This window comes from Sinocyclocheilus grahami, unplaced genomic scaffold (assembly GCF_001515645.1).
Source record: "Sinocyclocheilus grahami isolate Dianchi unplaced genomic scaffold, SAMN03320097.WGS_v1.1 scaffold338.1, whole genome shotgun sequence".
Taxonomy (NCBI): domain Eukaryota; kingdom Metazoa; phylum Chordata; class Actinopteri; order Cypriniformes; family Cyprinidae; genus Sinocyclocheilus; species Sinocyclocheilus grahami.
The window spans coordinates 1,375,038-1,402,398 of NW_015505517.1; the positions used below are offsets into that span (position 1 = coordinate 1,375,038).

The window sequence follows — 27,361 nt, forward strand, 5'->3', positions numbered from 1 at the left end:
GGTAGGGTTTCGCGGGAAATTCGAGCATGCCGCTGTGTCATTACGTCACTTCTGTAAACATAAAGAAGTTGTCCCGGCTACTAGGCTATCGCATGTGAGGATCCTGCAGGTGGCCGGTCGTTTATAGCCTTTTCTCACAGCAGCTGGAATAATTAAATGTATCATTTTGATGGCGGATTGTAATCCAGAAAGGATTATGTGTTTATGAAACACATGTGAATTCAATTACATTATATTCCAGTTGTAAATGTGCTTCTGATTACAGATAGCCTGGGATTACACAAGATTTGTATTTTAAAGACAACCAGTTCGAAGGGAGCATAATTTGCTTTTTGGGTTAAAATAATTTCTTAATATGAAATTCGAATGGTATGACAATTAGAGATTAGACTGTACAGAAATTGAAATCTACACGCTAATACACACTATACTCATAGTCACGCAATGCTGATGTTGTTAACATTAATAATTTGAGAATAAAGTATAACAATAATAATCATTTGCACAGTTTGATGTGATATGAGCTAACCAATTTTTAGATGAAATCACCATTGTTAGCGCGATTTATTGTAATGCTTTTTTCCTCAGTTGGTCAAAACAAAAGTGTCAGACTTGTTACTTGTTCAGATGACAATATACGGTGAAAATTCTTATTTGGGTCATATATTCCAAGACGTATGGTAGAATCTGTGATTGCGAAGTACAGTAAATATCCACACCGGTGCGGTGACTGACTGCCACACACACATACTCCTCAAAATATTAGATTAATCCGCACTGGAGCCGTGCCGGAGCACAACCCACGCAAGGAAGATAATTCCACACACAGTTGCAATTGCAGGTTTTCAAACAGAGATGGCGACAAAGAGACAAAACTTACGGACTGCAGCTTTAAAACATTGTAAACCAAAAAAAAAGTGGAAAAATGATAAAACTCTTATTTTGACTAATAGAAACTGAAACGTATCAATTGTATAAAATGACAAAACACAAAAACATACAACACATTACAACTTGACAACCCTGATCTGACATTTATAAACAATACCTTTATACTGAAAACAGAGTTCAGGTTAAAATGCTCCTTCATTATAATAATTGTCTCTTCTCTTTCAGAAAAAGGGTACAAAGATGTTACTGGAGCAATACCCCAATTAAGAGATACAGACACCCGAGGAGGTACATCTTTGTACTTTTTTTTTTTTAACCCCTAAATGGTACATATTACTACTTAAAGCCAAAGGTACATATTAGGCTAACTAAGGTGTACACTACACATTAGTATCTTTTGAAAGGGTACCGCCCCAGTGAGTTCTGTAGCCTGCCTTTTTCTGATGTTTTATTGAGTGCACTTGTTTAACCAGAAGCTATATTAAAATTATGCTGATATTAAAATTTCAGTTTGGAGAAGATACCCTTGTGAAATACTCCCTACGTGTAGCCGAGACCTCACAGCAAAATAAACGAGTACATTTCATTACAGATCTCTTTAATGATTTATTAATTGAACTATTTTTAGTACTTTAGTTCTACATCGGAGATCAAACAAGTTGATTTAGAAAATGAAGGACTTTCAGCAGGGGCAAAAATAAACATGTTTTCTGAAGGTTTATTTCTATAGCCTATGATTAACACGGTTGCACAATCTGTATCTGACACTGATATGTGATTCTTCAGTTAGCTGAGCATATCTGACTCAAATATATCTATCTCACAAAAATGAGACTTCTTCAAACTATGCTTTACGCTCAAATATTTATGACATCTTCTGTATTAAAGATAAGGGCCTTGAACAACCTTAAAGCTGATTTTAGTGAAATTGTATTGATGTGTATTTCTTTGTGCGTTATTAGGATTGTGTTAATTAGCTATTACCTTTGAACTTGCAAGAATCAAATGAAATTCATTTCTGAATTTAAATTCTAAAATACTAACAGGTTCAGCGTAGGCATCTACATCTAAACATATGCATAACCTATAATTCTTTATATATTGTACATCTCCTCAAAGTTTAAGCGAACCATTTTCTCTTTTGGGAAAAACATTGAATTGTTCTCTAAACTGCTGTCATGGTAATAACATCAGTTTGGGGGACAGTGATTTATTTTAAAAAGCCGTTTAAATAAAAGGTATTAGAAGAAACACGATCATAATCATAGCTATAAGCCATTATAATGTGTGCTTTAAAACTAGAATGATTTAAAAAATCCAACCATACACGTTATTTTCAAAGGCAATAACAATCAGCAGGTGAGGAAATAAACTGCAACACTAGCAATAGCCAGAACATGGATTATATAAAACATCGCTTGAAATTCTCCAGGCGTGTTTATAATCGTTTGAATGAAATGTCAGTTGGTATAATGTCATATACGTTACAGTAGAGATAAAGATGTACCCTTTTAGATGATGATATAAATGGTGATAATGATGCTGGCAAAATTCATCGCTGAGCCATGCCGCAAAATCAACCAAGGAGCTTTAATAAACATACTGATAGTGTGTATAACGATATTTGATCAGGAATGAATTCAAAGCTTTCTAAAAATTGTTTAAAGCAAAGCGATACTTACTATCTGATGCCATGGTCGCGTTGTACTGAACCAGCGGCGTCAATCACCCGCCCTATCGATCGATATCTTCAGAAGTATAAACAAAGAGGCTTGGCGACCGTCTGTCCCCGTCAAACCTGCTGGAGCGAGACGGAGGAGAAGCCCGCCGGGACACACTGCTGTCGCGGGCACGCATACGGGCACGAGGGCATCTGGACGAGAACGCGCTGCGCGCTCTGCAGCAATGACCTCCAGAAGCTTCATCCAGACTCAGTTATGTATCAGTGTATGTCATGTTCAGCTTCCGCATATGGGGCCTATACATCTGTGTCTTCAACTTTTGTGTACTACTAGGGGTTGATTTTTATTTTTGTTAAATGAGAACCGCAATAAATCTGTCCTGAAATTGTTTTAGCATATGCTGTAACTTTTTTTCCCAGATTGACTTTCATTATTAAAATGTATATAAAAAAATATAGTATTAAATTTGACTACATTGTAAGACTATGATCCAAACAAGGAGTAAAATAATATCATATAGTGTAAAAATAACAACGACTGAAAATTGTGCCAACAAGTTTGATCGAATATTACCAACAGTGAGACAACAGTGTCAGCAAAGACCATGCCTTAGATCAGTGTTTCTCAACCCTGGTCCTGAGCGCCCCCCAACACTGCACATTTTGTATGTCTCCCTTTTCTGACACACCCATTTAAGGTCCTGGAGTTTCTTTTAATGAGCTAATGAGTTGAATCAGGGCTGCGTTCAGCCCCGACAAAACGGTGCAAAACGTTTTTTAAACGGAAACGGTGGTGTGTTGAACACCCTGTTCTGATGACGCAAGAGTTGCAACTATGGCAGCTGAGAAGGTGAAATCTGATGAAATCTGTATAAATACGTGTTTAGTACTGCAAAAATACACTCGATGTTACAGTCACTGCCCTTGCCGTCCAGAATAAAAGAGAACATCCCAATTCGAGTGAAGGGATTTGTGGAAACTGTGGTTTTTTGGTTAAAAATGATCCGAAATTCATATTTGAGCAAGTACATAACCAGCCAGTGTTCAAAACTATCGCCTTCCTTTAGCCCGATTCTCAACGGTTATCTTATAATAATGTTTTCTGATGAGTGGTACGGGTCAGTTTTCGCGGGAAATTCGAGCATGGCACTGCGTCATTATGTCACGTCTGTAAACATAAAGAAGTTGTCCCGGCTACTAGGCTATCGCATGTGAGGATCCTGCAGGTGGCCGGTCGTTTATAGCCTTTTCTCACAGCAGCTGGAATAATTAAATGTATCATTTTGATGGCGGATTGTAATCCAGAAAGGATTATGTGTTTATGAAACACATGTGAATTCAATTACATTATATTCCAGTTGTAAATGTGCTTCTGATTACAGATAGCCTGGGATTACACAAGATTTGTATTTTAAAGACAACCAGTTCGAAGGGAGCATAATTTGCTTTTTGGGTTAAAATAATTTCTTAATATGAAATTCGAATGGTATGACAATTAGAGATTAGACTGTACAGAAATTGAAATCTACACGCTAATACACACTATACTCATAGTCACGCAATGCTGATGTTGTTAACATTAATAATTTGAGAATAAAGTATAACAATAATAATCATTTGCACAGTTTGATGTGATATGAGCTAACCAATTTTTAGATGAAATCACCATTGTTAGCGCGATTTATTGTAATGCTTTTTTCCTCAGTTGGTCAAAACAAAAGTGTCAGACTTGTTACTTGTTCAGATGACAATATACGGTGAAAATTCTTATTTGGGTCATATATTCCAAGACGTATGGTAGAATCTGTGATTGCGAAGTACAGTAAATATCCACACCGGTGCGGTGACTGACTGCCACACACACATACTCCTCAAAATATTAGATTAATCCGCACTGGAGCCGTGCCGGAGCACAACCCACGCAAGGAAGATAATTCCACACACAGTTGCAATTGCAGGTTTTCAAACAGAGATGGCGACAAAGAGACAAAACTTACGGACTGCAGCTTTAAAACATTGTAAACCAAAAAAAAAGTGGAAAAATGATAAAACTCTTATTTTGACTAATAGAAACTGAAACGTATCAATTGTATAAAATGACAAAACACAAAAACATACAACACATTACAACTTGACAACCCTGATCTGACATTTATAAACAATACCTTTATACTGAAAACAGAGTTCAGGTTAAAATGCTCCTTCATTATAATAATTGTCTCTTCTCTTTCAGAAAAAGGGTACAAAGATGTTACTGGAGCAATACCCCAATTAAGAGATACAGACACCCGAGGAGGTACATCTTTGTACTTTTTTTTTTTTAACCCCTAAATGGTACATATTACTACTTAAAGCCAAAGGTACATATTAGGCTAACTAAGGTGTACACTACACATTAGTATCTTTTGAAAGGGTACCGCCCCAGTGAGTTCTGTAGCCTGCCTTTTTCTGATGTTTTATTGAGTGCACTTGTTTAACCAGAAGCTATATTAAAATTATGCTGATATTAAAATTTCAGTTTGGAGAAGATACCCTTGTGAAATACTCCCTACGTGTAGCCGAGACCTCACAGCAAAATAAACGAGTACATTTCATTACAGATCTCTTTAATGATTTATTAATTGAACTATTTTTAGTACTTTAGTTCTACATCGGAGATCAAACAAGTTGATTTAGAAAATGAAGGACTTTCAGCAGGGGCAAAAATAAACATGTTTTCTGAAGGTTTATTTCTATAGCCTATGATTAACACGGTTGCACAATCTGTATCTGACACTGATATGTGATTCTTCAGTTAGCTGAGCATATCTGACTCAAATATATCTATCTCACAAAAATGAGACTTCTTCAAACTATGCTTTACGCTCAAATATTTATGACATCTTCTGTATTAAAGATAAGGGCCTTGAACAACCTTAAAGCTGATTTTAGTGAAATTGTATTGATGTGTATTTCTTTGTGCGTTATTAGGATTGTGTTAATTAGCTATTACCTTTGAACTTGCAAGAATCAAATGAAATTCATTTCTGAATTTAAATTCTAAAATACTAACAGGTTCAGCGTAGGCATCTACATCTAAACATATGCATAACCTATAATTCTTTATATATTGTACATCTCCTCAAAGTTTAAGCGAACCATTTTCTCTTTTGGGAAAAACATTGAATTGTTCTCTAAACTGCTGTCATGGTAATAACATCAGTTTGGGGGACAGTGATTTATTTTAAAAAGCCGTTTAAATAAAAGGTATTAGAAGAAACACGATCATAATCATAGCTATAAGCCATTATAATGTGTGCTTTAAAACTAGAATGATTTAAAAAATCCAACCATACACGTTATTTTCAAAGGCAATAACAATCAGCAGGTGAGGAAATAAACTGCAACACTAGCAATAGCCAGAACATGGATTATATAAAACATCGCTTGAAATTCTCCAGGCGTGTTTATAATCGTTTGAATGAAATGTCAGTTGGTATAATGTCATATACGTTACAGTAGAGATAAAGATGTACCCTTTTAGATGATGATATAAATGGTGATAATGATGCTGGCAAAATTCATCGCTGAGCCATGCCGCAAAATCAACCAAGGAGCTTTAATAAACATACTGATAGTGTGTATAACGATATTTGATCAGGAATGAATTCAAAGCTTTCTAAAAATCGTTTAAAGCAAAGCGATACTTACTATCTGATGCCATGGTCGCGTTGTACTGAACCAGCGGCGTCAATCACCCGCCCTATCGATCGATATCTTCAGAAGTATAAACAAAGAGGCTTGGCGACCGTCTGTCCCCGTCAAACCTGCTGGAGCGAGACGGAGGAGAAGCCCGCCGGGACACACTGCTGTCGCGGGCACGCATACGGGCACGAGGGCATCTGGACGAGAACGCGCTGCGCGCTCTGCAGCAATGACCTCCAGAAGCTTCATCCAGACTCAGTTATGTATCAGTGTATGTCATGTTCAGCTTCCGCATATGGGGCCTATACATCTGTGTCTTCAACTTTTGTGTACTACTAGGGGTTGATTTTTATTTTTGTTAAATGAGAACCGCAATAAATCTGTCCTGAAATTGTTTTAGCATATGCTGTAACTTTTTTTCCCAGATTGACTTTCATTATTAAAATGTATATAAAAAAATATAGTATTAAATTTGACTACATTGTAAGACTATGATCCAAACAAGGAGTAAAATAATATCATATAGTGTAAAAATAACAACGACTGAAAATTGTGCCAACAAGTTTGATCGAATATTACCAACAGTGAGACAACAGTGTCAGCAAAGACCATGCCTTAGATCAGTGTTTCTCAACCCTGGTCCTGAGCGCCCCCCAACACTGCACATTTTGTATGTCTCCCTTTTCTGACACACCCATTTAAGGTCCTGGAGTTTCTTTTAATGAGCTAATGAGTTGAATCAGGGCTGCGTTCAGCCCCGACAAAACGGTGCAAAACGTTTTTTAAACGGAAACGGTGGTGTGTTGAACACCCTGTTCTGATGACGCAAGAGTTGCAACTATGGCAGCTGAGAAGGTGAAATCTGATGAAATCTGTATAAATACGTGTTTAGTACTGCAAAAATACACTCGATGTTACAGTCACTGCCCTTGCCGTCCAGAATAAAAGAGAACATCCCAATTCGAGTGAAGGGATTTGTGGAAACTGTGGTTCCTAATTATTCTGATCCAACATTTGCCTCGCATTTCAGGATGAAAAGACAAACATTTCAGGTGAAGGATAATCCACTTCTTCCGATAGCCTACTGTGTTATGATCTATATGACCTTATTATTTTTATTGCGAGTATTAGGCTTATCATTATTGCTGATCACTGTTGTTGTGCTATGATATTGTAATATTTACCATTATATAATCAGAGGAGTATAGACATTTTTTTGAAAGTGTCACTCCACAGTACAACAGCAAAATATATAAATATGTATAGTATTTTTATGTTACACTATTAATCAGTGTCTAGCACACCTTCCTAAGGAAAGGATATGGACCAGAAGGCATTGCAATTACTAAATGATATTTAGACAGACTTTAAGAAGTTCCAGATCCATACATGTGCTCTTATTTCAGTTATTTTGCCTTTAATGCAAATAAACATGTGCAAACAATATTCTTGCGAATTTATTTTGATGTTAATTACTTTGTGCGAGCTGCCTCTTTAATACTGCATGGTTTATATACATGTTGCTGCTGATTGGGCTGACATTTTTGACACACCCACCAAACAAGAGAAAACGCATCTCAAACCCCGTTGCACACCGTTTCCAGGAAACATGTTGTTCAACCCGGAAACCGTAGCAAAACGGTGCACACCGGTTTGAGCTTGAACTTGCCCCAGGTGTGTTTGATTAGGGAGACACACAAAATGTGCAGTGCTGGGGGGGGGGGCGCCCAGCCCAGGACCAGGGTTGAGAAACACTGCCTTAGATGAAATATGAGACATATATAAAAAAAATAAAAATAAAATAAAATATTGTGGGTATTTTAGAAACAAACTACTAGCTATAAACAAAACATTTTAGAAAAATTATTCTGTGATATGTGTATAAATTTTGTTATAGGAGAGAGTAAATAATGCAGTGTTTAAACATTGCATACAAATAGGAGTCAGTTGAATCATGCAGAGCAACACTGAATAAGATTTACTGAAAATAACTTAAATGACTATAAATCTACTCTCAGATCATGCAAAGCTGCTGCAGTTAGTTGCTAAAAAGAAGTATAGCATTTTTATAAGCATTATTTTCTATCAATCTCCAGGAAAGAAAGAAGTCAAAAACACCATATATATTCGCACAAATTTAGCAAACAGCGACTCTGACCCTACACTGCTTATGTGCCTCATGTTCCCAGCATGCATAGAGGGAAATTAATCTTTATGTGCAATCAGTCACTATGATTTGGATGTATTGAATTCATCTGAAAAGCTACGGCCTATTATGTGCAAACTACATCAATCTTGACTGTGCTGCAGATCTAAATGATCAGGTGACTCCACACTTTGGCTGAGGCAAGGGAGAGAAATGCTAGGATTGGAAGTGATAAAAGATATTGATTAAAATCAAGCAGCCGAATGAGTACATCAATAAAACCTTCAGGTTAGAAAGAATTGGCCATATGCATATAAAAGACCACACAACTCTCGTTTCTCAGTGTGTGAGATGTATTAGCTGGCACGAATACAACAGGAAGAAAGTGAAATTACAGAAATTACATTCTGAATTATAAAATCGTTAACATGGTTTAAAACAACAAAGTATACTTAAAAAACTATCCATTTTAAATAGCTGCTTAATAACATGTTAATGTAAAAACTATCAAAGAACAGTAAACAAATAGCTTTTTTTATATAAACAATTATTGTCTAAAATGTATATCTATCACATATTCTGATGCCAAATACTAAAATACAAAAACAAAAAAAGAAATAGCTGTCTTAAAAGCAACTTACATTCACTGCCCTTTTAACCCAAAAGCAGCAACGTTTAAAATTACATAAAACAAATCAAATGAAACGGGAGCTCAGAGCACAAATCCCATTAGCTTTTAACACTGGGCGGCCCACCAATCACACTCCATCCAGATGGTGCTGCTTAATACTAAGTGGGATCGCTGCTCTTGTCGGGGTTCCAGTTGAATTTTTTCTTCTTTTTTTCTAGGGAATTCAAAGTCAAAAAGTGAAGTTCTTGCATCAAACAGGCTCTTCTGCCATTATTAGTTAGCATGATCTAATGACCCAAGGGTATCTGCAGGGTTTTAAAATCCAATTTAAGGCTTTTAAACACCTGCACATATAAAATGACTGCCATATGGGCAGAGTAGGGCAAAATGACTAAAAATGATGATTTAAACAACTATACAGTTTAAATATTACTGGTTGTGACTAAACCAAAAAGGTTCTAAAATGATAAACCTCACATTTGAGCCTATAATCCATTTTAAGTAAAAGGGATGATATTTATATTCATTTAAAATATATAGAATTAGAACACTGGACAATTTTATTGTTGATCTGGGAAAAAAAAAAAAAAAACAGCAGACGGCCTGAAAGAAAATGTGAATCCATTCAATGTGCGGTATTCATTGATTGCAAACTGTTCTGTAACCATGAGCCTGTAGAACGTGCGACAGTCCTGTGTTTATTTAGAAAAGTGCACGTTTAATTAAATCATAGCCTTTTGAAGTTTAATAATCATGCACATTAAGCCACATTAATCAACATCTGTTTGCTTACCTGGTTCCATCTCTTCTTTCACTGCACTCAAACACCACAGCCGGGTCAAATTCGAGCCCTCATCCTCAATTCCTATCGTATAGAAATGGCTATAATCAATCAATGCAAACCAAACTGTAACTAGGTGAGTCTATCAGGGTGGGCAGGACTTACCCTGAGTTCTGAAGCGTAACTGAGTGCGCGTTTTAAGTGATGGGAATCTTTTCTTTTTTGATGACACCTTTGGTGAAATGTCTGATCCAGCTGCTGGGACCAATTCTGCCTGTCTGTGACGTCGGGACTTGGAAGCCTAACCAGGGAAATGTTGCAAAACAGTGCAATTACTTGCACAGTTTTATGTGGATTATGCTTAATAACCTATCTACATGTAAAGGCCTTGTAAAGTGTTTATTTTATGTGCTCATGTTATTAATTATGTACAAACAATTTAACAAACAATCTGACCTGTCCCTTATGCTTTCTATATTTACCTCTATAACTTGTCCATATGATTTGGATTTGATTGACGCTAACAGCTGGGCTCTGCTGGAGCTCTTTGGATGGAAAAAAAAGAACACAGTGAATGACGCACTCCTCTGGTAAAACAAAAGTACTGCAACATCACAAGATAGCTACACTGCTGCAGTATGGAGCACTATGAAGTATTAAAGAGACATATGAAAATACATTTGAACTTAATCTCTTACTTCTTGATTTGAAGGTCCCTCTCCAGCATCCTGCAGCTCAGATGTCTGAAAAAACAAACATAGTGCTTTAAATACGTACACAGTTACAAAACACATATACAGTACATTCTATAAACATATTCAGGAATAAATTCAGGATTAAGTGCTATCATTTATGTAGTAGTTTTACACTACTGTTCCAAAGTTTGGGTTACTAAGATTTGTTTTAATTTCTGGAAATCTTAAGTATCGTAAACTCGCCAAGATGTAAATGTAATGTAAAATATTTAAGATTTACACTATCCTTTTTCTTTCTTATTCTACATTAACATGTACAATGTCATTTATTTCGGTGATGGCGATGCTGAATTTTCAGCATCATTACTCCAGTCTTCAGAGTCACGTGATCCTTCAGAAATCATTCTAATATGCTGATACATTTCTTAATACTATTAATGTTGAAAACCGTTTGATAAATAGAAAGTTGAAAAGGACAGCATTTATTTTAAACAAATCTTTTGTTATATTATAAATGTCTTTACTGTCACTTTTGATCCGTTTAATGCATTCTTACTGAATAAAAGTAATTAACTACTTTTAAAACAAACTAAAATTAGTTCCTCAAGATATTAATTCCTCAACAACAAACAATAATACAACATAGATTCATAAGCACAAATACACTTACTGCACGATTCATCTGCCAGCTGGAATAAGTGAAGACGGCACTGTTTAGTTTGGGAACCAGGTTTTGTTGTACAATATTCAGGTTTGGGTCTGGTTCAGTGAAAACGGCTTTCTTCACACCTTCATAATGCTCATGGACATTTGCAATTTCCTAAGGTGCGGAAAAATACAACTGGACTTGTTAAGCAAAACAGCCTTCCCATTTACAAGCAACTCCTAATCACACTTGTAATTGTCAAATAAAACAGATTTGCATTTAAAAATCACAAATTAGATGCAGTTTCTACAGGATGACTTTTAGTGCAATTTTTGTTTTGTTATAGCCATAATTCATTAAGACCAATATTTAAATCATGTCTTCGACTGATCAGTGACATGACAAACATAGTGACACTCAGTGTTAAACCTGGCTCATGTTTAGCACGGAGTTTAAACGTCATAGAGCAGCTATAAAAAGCATTCACACATTCAGAAATGTATTTAAACAAATGCTGGAGGAGATACATTTTATGAAAATGAAGCTCTTGAAGCTGTTATGTTGAATCACCTCTAGTACATCTGTGGTGACGAGTTCCTGAGGACGTGATGGCGGGTCAACAAACTCTTCACAGATTTTCCTCTTCCTTCCATCTTCCCTCTTTATCCTGAAATTGAGCTGTAAACATGTACAATGAGCACCTTTGGCCCGAGTTCAGAAAACTCAGGTTAAATCAGTTTGTTTCCATCAGTACGGACACACACAGCAAAGAAAAAACACTGCTTAATTATGTCAACATGTAACTTCTCTTACATGACATATCCTATGATAACAGGATATTCAGTGTAAGGTGGGACTAGATCCACATTAAACTGACTAATTCATCAAGTGACTGAAACGAAGGACTTTACGGCACATCACAGCAAAAATCTGGGCAAAACTGTGTGGTTTATGTAACACTGTGTCTTGCAGCCAATTTAGGTATACAAACACTGAGCTTATTAACCTACCGGTGTTGGCATGGCTGTGAAGTAGAAAGCTTTATCGGACAAGAGCTTTCTGAAGACATAAATCACATCGTAATGTTTAGCATTCAATGCATCCTTCTGAAACTGCATAACATCCTTCCAGTCCTTCAGAGAGATGCGAATCTACAAAGCCAAACATTCACAAAGAAACAGACAACCGCTAAAAAAAATGACAATACATGAGTTTTAATTAATTTGCTGTCATGTCATCCAAAACCTGTATGGCTTTCTTTGGAATATAAAGAAGATATATTGATGTTTTGGCCATACAATAAAATATCTTTTGTGCGCCACAGAACAACAAAAAAGGTCATACAGGGTTTGGAATGACATGGGAGTGAATAACCCCAGGCCCTAGTAACAGAACACAACAATTCTAAACAGAAACACTAAGACAATACCACAGTGACCCAGAAGGCTGACAGAATGATTAGATGCTGGGTGACAGCACACCTTCTCTCTGGGAGTGGCGAGTTGTGTGTTGAAGAGGCCGTACAGCAGATAAAGGCCCCCCACTCTGATCTGGAACGTGTAGGGAGGAAAAAAGTATGGAGCCACCACAGACAGAATCACACGAGCAAAGCGCCTTCTCTCATTTGGCTCCGGTTTACCACTGCAGAGAGGAGGAGAGAGAAAGAAATTACTTTTCAAACATAACAGGGGATGGATGGGAACCCCTCATACAAGATCATATTTGGGGGCCTGTGCATGGTATCTAAAAGATTGAAAATCCTAGCACTAAAGCATCAATACACACAATAAAAGCAGTGACGGGGAAAACGATGCCAGTAATGTTCATAATAATAATAATATACAATAAAATGAACATTCAACAAGAAATACTTTCAAATATATAGACAGTATGTGCAACTGAAATTTGAGTTTTGCTACAGTATCACATGTTCTTTATATAGTTCTCTTATGTGATGATTCTAATCTCATTTAAAAGGATTCACATGAAACGGTCACTGGCATCGATGTCAAACTCACTGGAAGATGCTGCTGAAGTCCATGCCTCTCCAGAGCTCTACAAACTGCTCGTACCGAACTGACTCGGTCGCTTGAAAACGACCCAGTAGTTCTTCACAGTCTGTTTTTACCGGTCCGCGGAAATTATCCATCCTGCCCCCGTAATCACCACAAAGACTTCATTGCTTATCTTTTAAAATGAGATCAAATAGCATTGTTGTTTGTGTTCTCGTCTCGCTCACATGCTGCTGTTTGATAAGAGGTTTAAAGTTTTGTACTGCCATCTAGTGTTTCGGATGTATGAAAAAGTGTCCGTGTCCCAAACACAGAGGTAGAAACATGACTTGCAGTTCCACCTGTGGCACCAACTATTGTCAGAGGATGATAAACTAATTGTAAAGATTCTGTCGATATAGTACAGTAAATTCTGTAGGCCTACAAAAATACTCTAAATGATTACTTTTCAGGAAACAACTCAAAGCCAAAACAACATCTAGCACATTTTTTATTGGTTAGCCCAGTTATACATTTTCATAAGGGTTATTTTCACATGAATTTGATAAAGATTGAAGTAAAACCATGCTATATAGCATGTACTAATGATTCTATTAATGATGGTCAAAGAGCAATTCATAAAAATAATATTTTAAAAAGTGAAAGATAAAAAAAAACAGTCTGACATCTGTAATACTAGCCTAATTCCGGCAGCCATATCACCCTGTAGCCCAAGACTGGTTACCCACTGAATCTAAGCAGGGCTGAGCCTGGTCAGTATCTGGATGGGAGACCTCCTGGGAAAACTAGGTTGCTGCTGGAAGAGGTGTTAGTGAGGCCAGCAAGGGGTGTTCACCCTGTGGTCTGTGTGGGTCCTGATGCCCCAGTATGGTGACGGGGACACTATACTGTCAACAAGCACTGTCCTTCGGATGAGACGTTAAACCGAGGTCCGGACTCTCTGTGGTCATTAAAAATCCCAGGATGTCTTTCGAAAAGAGTAGAGGTGTGACCTCGGCATCCTGGCCAAATTTGCCCATCGGCCTCTGACCATCATGGCCTCCTAACAATCCCCATATCTGCTGATTAGCTTCATCACTCAGTCTCCTCTCCACCAATAAGCTGGTGTGTGGTGGGCGTTCTGGCGCACTATGGCTGCCGTCGCATCATCCAGGTGGATGCTGCACACTGGTGGTGGACGAGGAGATACCCCCTGACAATGTAAAGTGCTTTGAGTGCCTAGAAAAGTGCTATATAAATGTAATGAATTATTATTATTAATTCAAAAGTAGATAAAAACTTGCTGACACGCTCAAGAAAGTTGTCTTAGCAACAGAAGCTCGAGGCTATTTTCAAACATTCAGGCAAACATGATGAGTAGGCTATGCAAAACTACCTGCTGGATGGTAACCCAGCATATTTGCTTCTCAGAGATGTCTATTTGATGTGCGTGTTTACATTGTTATGATTTAAAATCATTCGTTTTTGCAGACGTATGTGCTATCTGGGAACAAAGAACCCCATTTCATTTTCACTGTTAAACACTGACGCATTTTACAGTGTGGCTGCATCAACACATGGTGTCATTTATGTGCTTTTGTTTTGTATACACATCCTTCATGGGTGGGGAGGGTAGGGCAGGTATTATTACCTTATTACTAAATACCTAATGTTATTGTTCTAGGCGTTCTGGCGCACTATGGCTGCCGTCGCATCATCCAGGTGGATGCTGCACACTGGTGGTGGACGAGGAGATACCCCCTGACAATGTAAAGTGCTTTGAGTGCCTAGAAAAGTGCTATATAAATGTAATGAATTATTATTATTAATTCAAAAGTAGATAAAAACTTGCTGACACGCTCAAGAAAGTTGTCTTAGCAACAGAAGCTCGAGGCTATTTTCAAACATTCAGGCAAACATGATGAGTAGGCTATGCAAAACTACCTGCTGGATGGTAACCCAGCATATTTGCATCTCAGAGATGTCTATTTGATGTGCGTGTTTACATTGTTATGATTTAAAATCATTCGTTTTTGCAGACGTATGTGCTATCTGGGAACAAAGAACCCCATTTCATTTTCACTGTTAAACACTGACGCATTTTACAGTGTGCCTGCATCAACACATGGTGTCATTTATGTGCTTTTGTTTTGTATACACATCCTTCATGGGTGGGGAGGGTAGGGCAGGTATTATTACCTTATTACTAAATACCTAATGTTATTGTTCTGCTGGTATGTGCATTTAAGCATTAGATCTTATGTGACAGAAGACTGACAAATGCCATTTTTTCTGTTTTCTTTCAACGTCTGTAGTTGCCCATACTGGTGACATATACAAAATGCTTTCCATTGAGCTCAAGCATTTTAAAGGGGTCATATGATGTTGCTAAAAAGAACATTATGTTGTGTATTTGGTGTAATGCAATGTGTTTATGCGGTTTAAGGTAAAAAAAACACATTATTTTCCACATACTGTACATTATTGTTTCTCCTCTATGCCCCGCCTTTCTGAAACGCGTCGATTTTTACAAAGCTCATCGTTCTGAAGAGCGAGGTGTACGCTGATTGGCCAGCTATCCAGTGCGTTGTGATTGGTTGAATACCTCAAGCGTGTGACGGAAATGTTACGTATTGAGATAAAATGTTAATGTAAATGTTATGTAACCTAGTAATCTGTCTGTCTAACTGGTTACAACAGTTAGATCATGGAGCGTTTGAAGCAGCAGGAAACCTCACATAGCATGTAAGGACAACAACAATAGCTCTACATTTGTACAAGTGAAGTGAAGTGACATGTGGCCAAGTATGGTGACCTGTGTTTATGGTTTATGGTGACCAATTAGTGCTCTGCATTTAACACATCCAAAGTGCACACACACAGCAGTGAACACACACTCACACACACCGTGAACACACACCCGGAGCAGTGGGCAGTCATTTATGCTGCGGTGCCCGGGGAGCAGTTGGGAGTTGGGGGCCTTGCTCAAGGGCACCTCAGTCGTGGTATTGAAGGTGGGAGAGAGCGCTGTACATTCACTCCCCCACCTAAACCTTTGGGTTACGAGTCCGATTCTCTAACCATTAGGCCACGAATTCCCCTTCCCCACAAGGATGTTTCTAAAATTCTTTTGAGCATTTATCATGTTTGTAATCAAGTAATGCATGCTTTCATACTGGAAATTGGCTGCAAAGGCAGGTACATGCTCGAGAGTGATTTCATTAGCAAATGATTTGTCAATAGATTGTCCTGGTACTGACATATGTGATACCTGAGGTTAACCAACATTGATGTATCTGAAAGTAAAATAAGCAATAAATGTATTCGTCAAAGTGCCATTGATTGAAAAAAAAGGTACATGAAACAAGGTAATGAAAAATGTTTTATTTAATAAACCGGAATAAAGTACAGATTTGAACCAGTTACATATACTGAACAAACCTAGCTGTAAACATAATTTCCTTAATCACTTCGGCTCAATTCTCAATAAGTTTAACAATTTGTTTTGAAATTGAGATTTGAAATTCTTATTAATTTAAGTAAACTGCATGTGTTCAGGCACATGTAAGTACAATTCTCTACTATTTGCATTACATTTACATTTACATTACAACCTCTAAACATTCTGTCATCATGTGCAAAATGATGCAAAATCATCCATTCAGTTGTCAAAATCTGTCAGTAATGTGAATAAAGCCATGCTTATATAAAAATGTGCATATTCTATTGCAGACTTGAAAACACACTATTTTTGTTAATAACTAAATATGAGTCAGAAATTAGGTAAAAAAATATTGAAAGGTTAGAGCCCCATTTAACATGACTTATTGATTTGTAATTGTGAAGTTACATAGAAGAACCCTGTAATTTAGTGAGACAGATATACAGATAGACAAAGCTTTAATTTAAAACAAAAGACAAAATACATCTATACTAATTATTTCAATTGTTTATTAGGTTTACCAAACAAGGTCTCTACATACATATTGTAACTGCAGGTCCATATAAATACATTCGCAAACACACACAAGGTGCTTGCAAAAGCCTTTGAAACCTTTGGAAAGCCATACTCTATAGGAAACATGTGGTGGAGAACCTCTCTTATAGCTTAAATAAGTTTGCTGACCACATGAAAAATAGTGCCTATGGTTCCAGAATGTTCCTCTTGTGCGGAAATCGGAGAAACCCTTTTCATTATTCAGCAAAACTCCCCTAATGATAGTTAGAGTAACTCGATGTAACAGTGAATTACACAAAATCGGTTTATGATAGCTAAAGAAATGACAGAGAGAGCTAATATGTTTTTTCTTCTTGTTTTGTCAGTGCTATAAACAGCACCCTTAACGCAGGTGTATATGAAAAGATGATCTCATACACACCTAAACCTAGAGCTACTGACATTCTAAGTGATGTTGATCACTGAAACAGACAACGAGATAATGAACATATATAGAGATAGATATATAGCACTAGTTACTGATACAATAAATTGAACCAGTTACAAAGTACAGTTGCTAGCCATACTGGCAGCGGCACCCACCACGGCTCCCACAGTCCCCACGATGGCTTGACCTGCCAAAGGGATTCCAGCAGCACCTGATGACATAAATTCAGTTGTTAGCTGAAGGGTTTGTGTATTTGCCCTTGTGCATAAATAACTGTTGTTAAACTATTTAAAAAAAATGTTTTCCCTGATATGTGACTCACCAGCGGCTTGAAGAGTTGCAACCACGGATCCAGCTGCGATCCCTCCTCCGTTAGCGACAGCAGCAGCTGACATCAAAGAGGAGGCAATAGAACCAACAGCAATTCCACCTGCAGTGAAACCTGCCGCTGCTAGAACAGCAGGAGCTGCAGCAACTGTTATGACTATTGGTGCAATCACAGTATAAGCAGGTTAGTTCAGGTGGAAACACTGGAGCACATTACTGTATACAGACCACTGAAATATGCAACTAAAACATTTATATATATATTCTTGATTTGGACTAAATAAAATAGGATTGAAAATACAATAAAAATGTAGGCTATTTAATTTTTACCTGCTCCTACACCAGCTCCAATAAGCGTAACTAGGGCAAAGAAAAAACAAGTAAACAATTGTTGAGAAACAAACATTTAAAATTCTACAGTTCTATTAGAATATACTTACATGGATCCATCTTAAGTCGACTTTACTAAAGCAAGCAAACTCAGGATGCTCTTGCTTTGCACTGATGCTCTTGTATGCGAGAGCTTGCCTTAATAACTTAGTGGGCGGCTACTTTTTGAGAAAGGAAACCGAAACACATCTGAAAACAATACACTTCCTCTATATTTTATTACCTTCCGACTTCTGCAAATTCTCATGAACTAAAACATGGTACAGTGCTTTTACACTGCTTCCCAGACCAACCAAGTATGTTACAGGCAATTTTTGCTTTTCCAGATATACACTCCCTGATCAGAGCATGTGAGCTATGTTTTTTAAAATTCTACAGTTCTATTAGAATATACTTACATGGATCCATCTTAAGTCGACTTTACTAAAGCAAGCAAACTCAGGATGCTCTTGCTTTGCACTGATGCTCTTGTATGCGAGAGCTTGCCTTAATAACTTAGTGGGCGGCTACTTTTTGAGAAAGGAAACCGAAACACATCTGAAAACAATACACTTCCTCTATATTTTATTACCTTCGACTTCTGCAAATTCTCATGAACTAAAACATGGTACAGTGCTTTTACACTGCTTCCCAGACCAACCAAGTATGTTACAGGCAATTTTTGCTTTTCCAGATATACACTCCCTGATAGCACACACACATAGAGACGTCTATTAGATGTGTGTGTTTACATCTGGAAAAGACGTATTTTAGAGAGTTCTGCAATATGTCTCTAGGGCATTTTTAAATAGACTATTAGAAAATGTCTTTAAGATGTTTATGATTTATAATGCATGTAAAATTGACTTTTCAAAGACGTTTATCAAATGTTTGTACACAGATGCTTTCCAGATGATTTGGAAGACATCTGGGCTAAAGCATTGTTACTCCCCACATAGCCATTTTTCTCCGGCCCAGCTCCGGCCCACACAACCAGCTTTTGCTTGGACCAGATCTGGATTCCAGACAAGGAACGGTTGTATGTATTATTTGTGTCATTTTAGGGACTAAACTTACCTGAAAGCAGTGAAAACAGCAGAGAGACGGACTCTCGCTACTTGTCAACTGAGTGAGTTGACGCCCCGTTTCCATGGTAACTCCTTAAGCTCCAGTTTAAATGCGATTTGAATGCTCAACTCGCGCGCCCATTAAAACACATCAAAGTTACGAATTTACATAAATAGTACATAAAAGTCCAATAAAATGTCCTGAAACTTCATCATGTATTGTTTAAGTGGATAGTAGGCCAATCAAACTGTAAATTAAATGAGAATATGAAAGCAGTGAATAATGCCAAACATTGTTTGAAGTCAGTTTTTATATATATATATATATAAAACCAGTGTTGGGGAAAGTTACTTTTAAAAGTAATGCATTACAATATTGCGTTACTCCATAAAAAAGTAACTAATTACGTTACTTAGTTACTTTTTATGGAAAGTATTGTGTTACGTTACTTTTGCGTTACTTTTTAAATCTGGACAGGGCTTGCTTGTTTGTTTTTTAAATAAAAAATCATATTTTTGGCAAATATAAAAGCCTTTTCACACCAACATTGAAATGAATAAGACTCAGGCTGAAGGGAAAGTAAATTTACGTCCGTACAGTTGAATGCAGAAGAAGAAATTTCAACACAGTTCAGCAACAAAAAAAGACACACAAATGTTTGTCTAGAGTATTTTTGCTTATTAGTACGGTTGAACTGGATCATCGAAGGTCAGAAGCAAAGTTTTCAAATGACTTATTTAATCTGATAGTATGTGTGTATTTATTTATTCATCTAACCTACATGCTCTATTGAATATGTTTGCAGGAATTTCCCTCATTATAAACTTGAAAGCAGATTAAACATAATTCTATTATACAGAGTGTTATAAACTCACTATTTATATCGGATCAAACCACACAGACGCCTGATTGAACTTGCCATCCACTTTTACTACCACCTCTTACGTGATGACATCACACCAATACACAACATCCCCCCTCTACTTGAATATGAATTTACCCTATCTAACACATTCTCATCTTCTTACAACTCACAGATTTCAGAACATTCAAGACATGTAACAACTTCTTTTTTTCTTCTTATCAGCTCTTCACGACTTCATAGAACATCCCCAATGCTTTTAAAACAAATACATTGAACCATGACATAACTCATTTGGGACCTTTTTTTTTTTTTTACTAACATAGCTTTTAAGGTCCTTGGAACAACTTAAACTTAAATGTCCTCTTTTTTTCAGCATTTGAATCTCATTAGTCACTCAATAACATAGTCTCTAAGTCTTTCAGGCAATTTGATTTGTCGCTGAGGCCTGCACGGTTTAGGAGTTTGTTCCTCTTCCTGAATTGTTTCACAGTTCATTTTGCATTCCTCTGCTGTTCCTTTTTGTTGCTCATCTGAATTTGGCTTTTGAGCACATTTCATATCACGATTCACTGTTGGTGTTTCCATTGAATGAAACTTCTTGACGAATGTTGTGTTCCGAGCATATTTCGCTCCAGTGGGTTACTGAACAATACTGTTACCTTCTCTGTGTATGACTTTGTGAGGTGTACTGTGCAATGTTGTTGTGAACTTGTCTGTTTTGTCTTGCCTCACAAGCTCTTGATCCCCAACCTCTATGTCAGATGTCTTTGCATTCCGTCTGTTGTCTGTGTATATTTTGGCTTTTCCTTTTTGCTCTGTGTCCCTGTCTCGAGCTTCCAGGTCACTGTGGGTTGTTGCAATGTCTGGTAACTTTCCTCTTACCTTCCTCTGAAAAAGAAGTTCTACTGGGCTTTTGCCCGTTGTGGAGTGTTGTATGGCTCTGTAGACAGTCACATACTTGCGTAGCTCTTTTCTCCAGTCCTGGCCTTCAGCTTGGGCAATTTGTACTTACTTCATAAGTGATGCATTTTGTCTTTCCACTTCATTTGCTTCACTTCACTTCACCCATTTGCTTGCGCCCACTTTGGGGTTGTTTTAATGTGGTGGATTCCATTTTCCTGACAAATGTTTGAAACTGACTGGACTTGAATTGTAGCCCACAATCTGACCTGATTGTTAAGGGAAGTCCATGCCGACTGAAAATGTCCTTCAAACTGTCAATCACTTTTTCTGCAGTTGTGGATTTGAGGATCACATATTCGTAGTACCTACTGTAATAGTCCAGGATTGAATGTCCATCAGGTAAAGGACCAAGAAAGTCTGTGGCCAAGTTTTGCCAGGGCCCTTCAGGCATCACTGTGGGGGACAGCGGTTCTGGAACATCTAGTTAGCCACCAAACCTTTGTTCTCAGGTGTTGTTTTGTTCCTATTACACCAAGATGACCTTCATGAGCCAACTGTAACGCTCTTCCTCGCAGCGACTGTGGCAAAACAATTCTTGTCCCTCTGAGTATTATTTGTCCAACAACACATAGCTCACCTGCAATATGTCTGTATGCAGGGCAGTCATCAAAACAGTCTGTTTGAATGGCAGTTTTCAGTCTCTGTAATTCCACATCATTTGCTGAGATCTGCTCAACTTCCTTGGTGGTCAGGGTCAGCATCCATCTTTGACGCGCGCCGTCTATCTCGAAGCTAAACTTTTTAATTAGCTGAAATAAACTCCTCAAAGTGACGCACAAATATTTGAAATGGATTTTAAATGTGGGTCAAGATCGGCCATACTTATCCATAATCTATATTTGACATCTGGGCCAAATACTACACTTGACATCTGGCCCATGTCTTGTGTGCCGTCTTAAACCCGGTACCATCTCTGCCAAACCCGCGCCATGTTTGGCCCACATGCTGTATGCCAGTGCCGGATGAATGCCAGCTGTGACAGATGCATGCCAAATCTGGGCCAAATTTATTTTCTGACTGGGACCATTACACCAACGGGGACTTTAATGACATTGCACATTTAATGACATTTAATGGCATAGCCCAACCCTTCAAAAAAAGCTGAATACCAATATACCTCCCTCACCGATCTTTAAAGTTGGCACAATGCAGTCAGGCAGGTTACATTCTCCTGGTATCTGCCAAACCCTCAGCTGGAACTCTTCAGATATGAATCCGAGCGCTGGCTCGAAGCATCATGTGCTTCAGTGCCTCAGCTCTCAGTAACCTACTTTGTGAATTTACGGTCTTCCACTTCATCACTGAGTTGCTGCTGTTCCTAAAGGCTTCTACTTTCCATTAATACCACTTACAGCTGACTGTGGAATGTTTAGCAGGGATGAAATTTCACAAACTGACTTACTGCAAAGGTGGCATCTGATCACAGTACCACATTTTAATTCACTGAGCTCTTCAGAATATATATATATATATATATATTATATTTTTTTTTTTCAAAAAATGTTTTAAATGCTGACTACATGGCAGGTGCTTGATGTTATACACCTGTGAAAATTGAGTCACCAATAATTAGTTGTGTCCCAACACTTTTGTTCAATAAGTTTCTTTCAGGCTATCTGGTTGTCATCCAAAACCAGTCTGTCAGTATTCTGATAATTACATTTATCCAAAAATGATTTTTATGATGCATTCAAGGTAGGCCTACTTGATGTTAAGCAAACAAAGAATGACCTTGACACTGCCAACATTATTCTATACTTTTTGCTTTTAGATAATACAAGACAGGAGGAGGAGTTTGCCTGTATGTAAATCAAAGGTACTGTAAGAACGCCATTGTGAGAGAAAGACTGTGTACTCAAGATGTTGAATTACTGTCTGTATCGTTACGCCTTTCATACCTGCCACGTCAGTTTCCTTAAATATTTGTTACTGTTGTCTATATTCATCCGAGGGCAAACAGTGCTAAAGCTTCAGAAAGTATACTACAAGTAACCATTTCATTTCTCCCGATGCACCAATGTTAATTATGGGTGATTTTAACCATTGTTTGTTGAATAAGACCTTGAAAGACTTTTACCAATATGTCACATGTCCAACCAGACATGACAGGACTCTAGATTTATGTTATGGTTCTATAAAGGATGCATATAAATCTCTTCCTCTTCCCCCGCTAGGAGGGGCTGACCATAATTATATTCAACTTGTCCCATTATATCGTACAGCCCTAAGGAGGGGGAACATTTTAATCAGACAGTCTAAGAACTGAACTGAAGATTCCATCTCGACTCTACAAGGGGGTTATGAATGCACTGATTGGGAAATGTTTAAAGAGTCATGTGCTGACATAGATGAACTTACTGATGTTGTTAGCTGTTATGTGTCCTATTGTGTTGATAACATTATTCCCGAAAGGTCTGTAAAGGTGTACCCAAATAACAAACCATGGATAACTAAATCACTCAAGGTGCTGCTTAAAGAAAGACAGCATTCATTTCAGAAAGGAAATCTTTCTGAGCTGAATCAGTTAAAAAAGCAAGTGAAATTGGAGATAAATAAGGCAAAGCTGCATTATAAAGAGAAAATAGAACGGGAGTTAAGAAATAGTAATTTGGGTTCAGTCTGGGATGGCATGAAAACCATAGTTGGGACAAAGCCTAAAAGAGATTCTAATATAGTACTGGAAGGGTATAGAGATGATTTTCAGCTTGCACAAGCATTCAATGAATTTTTTGCAAGGTTTGATACTCATGATTTTGAGAATATTCTTTGTGAGCAGAAAAATAATTCAATTGGTAATAGACCTATCCCGTTTGAAGAACAGGATGTTATTAACATGTTTAAACATTCAAAAGCTGGGAAAAGCTTGGGCCCTGATAATATTGAAGGTTGGCTGCTTATCTCCTGTGCAGAGCAATTGGGAACTATTTATTATTTTATTTTTCAACTGTCCCTTATTCAACAGAAGGTGCCGAGATTATGGAAATCCTCTACAGTCATCCCAGTGGCTAAAAATAATCATCCAGTAGAACTAAAAGATTTTAGGTCAGTTGCGCTGACCTCTTTAGTAATGAAACGTTTTGAGAGATTGTTGAAAAAAAGAGCTCCTTACAATGGTAGAAGATTCTCTCGATCCTCTTCAGTTTGCTTATAGGGCCAGGTGTAGGGTAGAGGATGCTACGGCCACCTTGTTGAATTTGGTACTTAAGCATTTAGAGGGAACTAAGACTAATGCTAGAATTTTATTTGTTGATTTCTCATCTGCTTTTAATATGATTCAACCTCACATTTTAGTAGAGAAATTAACTTTTGAGCTTTGGTTTTGATTTTTGTATCATTGGTTGAATCCTTGACCTTCTAACTGATCCAATTCAGAGAGTAAGGGTAAATGGGTGTTTGTCTGAGGTACTGTCTTCATCCACAGGGTCCCCTCAGGGATGTGTGCTTTCTCCACTCCTGTATATTTTATACACTGACGATCGCAGGAGTAGGCATGAGAATAGATTTATTGTAAAATATGCAGATGATTCAGCTATTGTCAGCCTCCTCCATGCGGATGAAAATGACCATGGCCTCGTGGTAGATGATTTTGTTCAGTGGTGTGATAATGCATTCCTGCAAATAAATGTGTTAAAAACTAAAGACATGCATATTGATTTTAGGCGTAATCAAAGTGGTATAAAGAGAACCACTATTAAAGATCAGGAGGTTGAGTTTGTGGAATCATATAAGTATTTGGGATGTGTGATTGATAACAAGCTGAATTTGAATGTCAATGTGGAGAAGATTTGTAAAAGGGGCCTGCAACGTCTGTCTATGGAGACTGTCCAAATTTTACGTTAATAGATTCCTGATGACTCTTATATTGAGTCTGTTTTAGCATTTGCTATGTTATGCTGGTATGGCAGTCTAAGGCAAAGACTGCACTGGTGAAAATTGTTAACACTAGCAGTAAGATTTTAGGAGTTCAGCAGAGTCATCCTACCGACCTACATAATCGCCAGGTAGTTAGAAAAGCACAATCCATCTTAATGGTTACTTCCCATCCTCTCTACTTTGAGTTTGTTTTTACCCTCAGGATCTCGGTTAAGATTTCCTTCTGTTAGGAGTAACAGGTACAAACATTCATTTATTCCTACTTCTATCTCTTTGCTAAATTTGGGCATGTGGGTGGAAGTATAGGTGGAAGCAGGTAGTTGTTTTGTCTTGTGTGGTCCTGTGTTTTTTTTAATGTACTTTTTTATGTATTGTAAATTGTCTTTTTTGTATGCTGGTCTTGCTGTAAAACCAATTGCCCCTAGCGAAAGAAAAGACAGAAAGAAAGACACAGACTTAGTCATAATAAAATGTATTTAAATCATTTAAGTGTTAAACAGTTTAATTAAAACAGCTTAATCTTACAGATTTTCCCCCAAGGACAAAGTTCATGTACAATGTTAGCCAAGACAATTTTGTTATAATTACATTGACCTATTTAGCAGATGTTTTTATACATCACAAGCAATAATTCATAGAAGCAAACAATGTGTGCGGTGTGTTAAGTTAAACATTAAGTTTAAAGTAGAAAGCTAGATTAGTACAGAATCTACAGCAGAAGAGAAAGATTATTATTATTATGTATTAAAAACAGATTTATACTGCCCATGTTTGTGGTTGTAGATTATATAAATGTTATGTTTGATTTTATGAATCCTTACATTTTCTGAAGGGCCTTTTGGGGCATTTACGCAGTGCAGTTGCCGATTAACCTGGCAACTGAGCTCACGGCAGTTCCCACGATGCCTCCGCTTGCGACAGCACCTGATTTTTGAAAACAAAAACGAGTTTGAACCGGTTTTGATCACACATGTTTCCAGAGCTACCATAGCAAATAAAAAACCTCATATGAAACAGACACTGCTGCTATAAAGCATTTTACTTAGTTGGATAGGCAGATGTTCAACTTAAAACCAAAGCTTTTGCCAGTGTTAGACAGCACTTATACAGTGAAGAGAATTAAACCTTAATTATAATGAAAAATAAAACTAAAAAACAAAAACCAAATCAGTACTCAAAAGAGAATAATGGATTCACCTGTGGCTCCTGCACTGCATATCAATGGTCCACCCACAGCTGCACCCACAGTGGCACCTATGGCACCTATGGCAGCCTGAGCTGCAACAGGGATTCCAGCCGCACCTGATAAAACGAATGAAATTATTTAAAAACCAGTCATTCAAAATGAGATTTCCACAACAGAATTCATACATGAATGCAGGGCCTTCACTTGAATTCACAGATCCTGAATAATTCAATATAGAGTGGATTTTCGTGAAGTAAGTTACCTAATGTCTTTAATGTGCACAATTCATTACAAATGTATGCAGCATTAGCCTAAATAAAATTTGTTTTGTATTTTATAACACATAGTTTTATCTCTTTAAAGTCCAGCAGAAATATAATGTTATTTATTTCAATATAGGCCTACCAATAAACGTATAAACAAATGTCTTTTCAGATAAAGTGGGCCATCTCTGATTTATCAAAAATGATATCCTGTATTCTAATTATAAATTATTAACCCACATTGTTTATTATTACGTTAAACAAACATATTTAGCAACATATGTAACAAACCCCAAAACATATAGCCTATTAATTTATAAGTTAACTCAATTCATGTGTAAAATTCAAAACGGATAATATTTGCTTACATTTACCTTACTACCTTTTTATAATTAGGTGTGGCCACAGTCACCAGTGTCATTCCATCAGCCAAAACTATTTGAGCATTTAAAGAAATAGTGTCCCTTTAATTAAGTAGGCTACTATAGACCAATTATAGGTTTGTAAACATTCAGGATGCGCGCGCATCATGGTTGCCGAAAACCCGGGAGAGATAGCCTTTATGGCTAGAGAATTTCACGGATAGGGTACAAAATAGTTAGGTTTAAAAAGATTATAAATTATATTGATTAGATGTCATTTTCAAAATGTTCTCGGCATATTACAAGAGCTTGTCACCCAGCGATAAGCACCGTTATTCAACGAAATTGACGTTAGGGAGTGCGATAGTCTTACAGATCCGAAACAGGGATGACGGTTGTTGTGGGCGGAGCCTATCTGGAGGCAGAAAATGAGGGTTTTCAAGCGGCAGTCTATGGAGCCATGGAATAAAAGAATAATAAAAGGTAAATTTGATTTTATATTTCAAAATTCTGACTTTATTCTCGCAATTCCGAGATTATATCTCACAATTCTA

At 37.3% G+C, this 27,361-nt stretch overlaps 3 protein-coding genes and 1 long non-coding RNA gene across 5 annotated transcripts in view; all 4 read right to left on the reverse strand.

Annotated features, from left to right (window-relative positions):
• Positions 1-2,726, reverse strand: part of LOC107602979 (synaptotagmin-16-like) — a 35,103-nt gene extending 32,377 nt beyond the window's left edge. Inside the window, exon 1 of the mRNA XM_016295644.1 lies at positions 2,574-2,726. Within this exon, the coding sequence (XP_016151130.1) occupies positions 2,574-2,586 (13 nt within the window). The 5' untranslated portion in view covers positions 2,587-2,726. The remainder of the gene's footprint in view (positions 1-2,573) is intronic.
• Positions 2,727-8,734: 6,008 nt separating this feature from the next.
• snapc1b (small nuclear RNA activating complex, polypeptide 1b) lies at positions 8,735-13,421 on the reverse strand. The gene is made up of 10 exons (XM_016295560.1): positions 13,174-13,421; positions 12,637-12,796; positions 12,166-12,306; positions 11,726-11,833; positions 11,180-11,329; positions 10,513-10,557; positions 10,297-10,359; positions 9,980-10,115; positions 9,827-9,898; positions 8,735-9,247 (listed from the first exon to the last, which is right to left on the reverse strand). Exons 1-10 carry the CDS (start codon positions 13,302-13,304, stop codon positions 9,192-9,194), a joined length of 1,062 nt encoding a protein of 353 aa, XP_016151046.1. The 5' UTR covers positions 13,305-13,421; the 3' UTR covers positions 8,735-9,191.
• Positions 13,422-17,084: 3,663 nt separating this feature from the next.
• On the reverse strand, positions 17,085-18,353 carry LOC107602982 (interferon alpha-inducible protein 27-like protein 2A). Its single transcript, XM_016295647.1, has 4 exons — positions 18,299-18,353; positions 18,189-18,218; positions 17,854-18,015; positions 17,085-17,742 (listed from the first exon to the last, which is right to left on the reverse strand). The coding sequence occupies exons 1-4, from the start codon at positions 18,306-18,308 to the stop codon at positions 17,645-17,647; spliced, it is 300 nt and encodes a 99-aa protein (XP_016151133.1). The 5' UTR covers positions 18,309-18,353; the 3' UTR covers positions 17,085-17,644.
• A 5,973-nt stretch (positions 18,354-24,326) lies between these two features.
• On the reverse strand, positions 24,327-26,293 carry LOC107602983 (uncharacterized). Of its 2 annotated transcripts, XR_001611089.1 has the most exons (3): positions 26,194-26,293; positions 25,818-25,920; positions 24,327-25,417 (listed from the first exon to the last, which is right to left on the reverse strand). It is a non-coding gene; the product is annotated as an uncharacterized lncRNA (long non-coding RNA). The 2 variants fall into 2 exon arrangements; XR_001611088.1 differs by lacking the exon at positions 24,327-25,417 and having other exon boundaries at positions 25,472-25,920.
• Between the last annotated feature and the right edge of the window lie 1,068 nt (positions 26,294-27,361).

What these genes read in the sequence shown, in the direction of transcription:
- snapc1b (XM_016295560.1), bottom strand. Translation starts at nt 13,304, where the DNA reads ATGGATAATTTCCGCGGACCGGTAAAAACAGACTGTGAAGAACTACTG. An exon ending in TCACCACAGATGTACTAGAG is followed by an intron (nt 11,330 to 11,725) that starts GTGATTCAACAT and finishes TCCGCACCTTAG; the next exon opens with GAAATTGCAAATGTCCATGA. An exon ending in AGGGACCTTCAAATCAAGAA is followed by an intron (nt 10,360 to 10,512) that starts GTAAGAGATTAA and finishes TTCCATCCAAAG; the next exon opens with AGCTCCAGCAGAGCCCAGCT.
- LOC107602982 (XM_016295647.1), bottom strand. An exon ending in TGGAGCTGGTGTAGGAGCAG is followed by an intron (nt 18,016 to 18,188) that starts GTAAAAATTAAA and finishes TTGCACCAATAG; the next exon opens with TCATAACAGTTGCTGCAGCT. An exon ending in TGCAACTCTTCAAGCCGCTG is followed by an intron (nt 17,743 to 17,853) that starts GTGAGTCACATA and finishes TTATGTCATCAG; the next exon opens with GTGCTGCTGGAATCCCTTTG.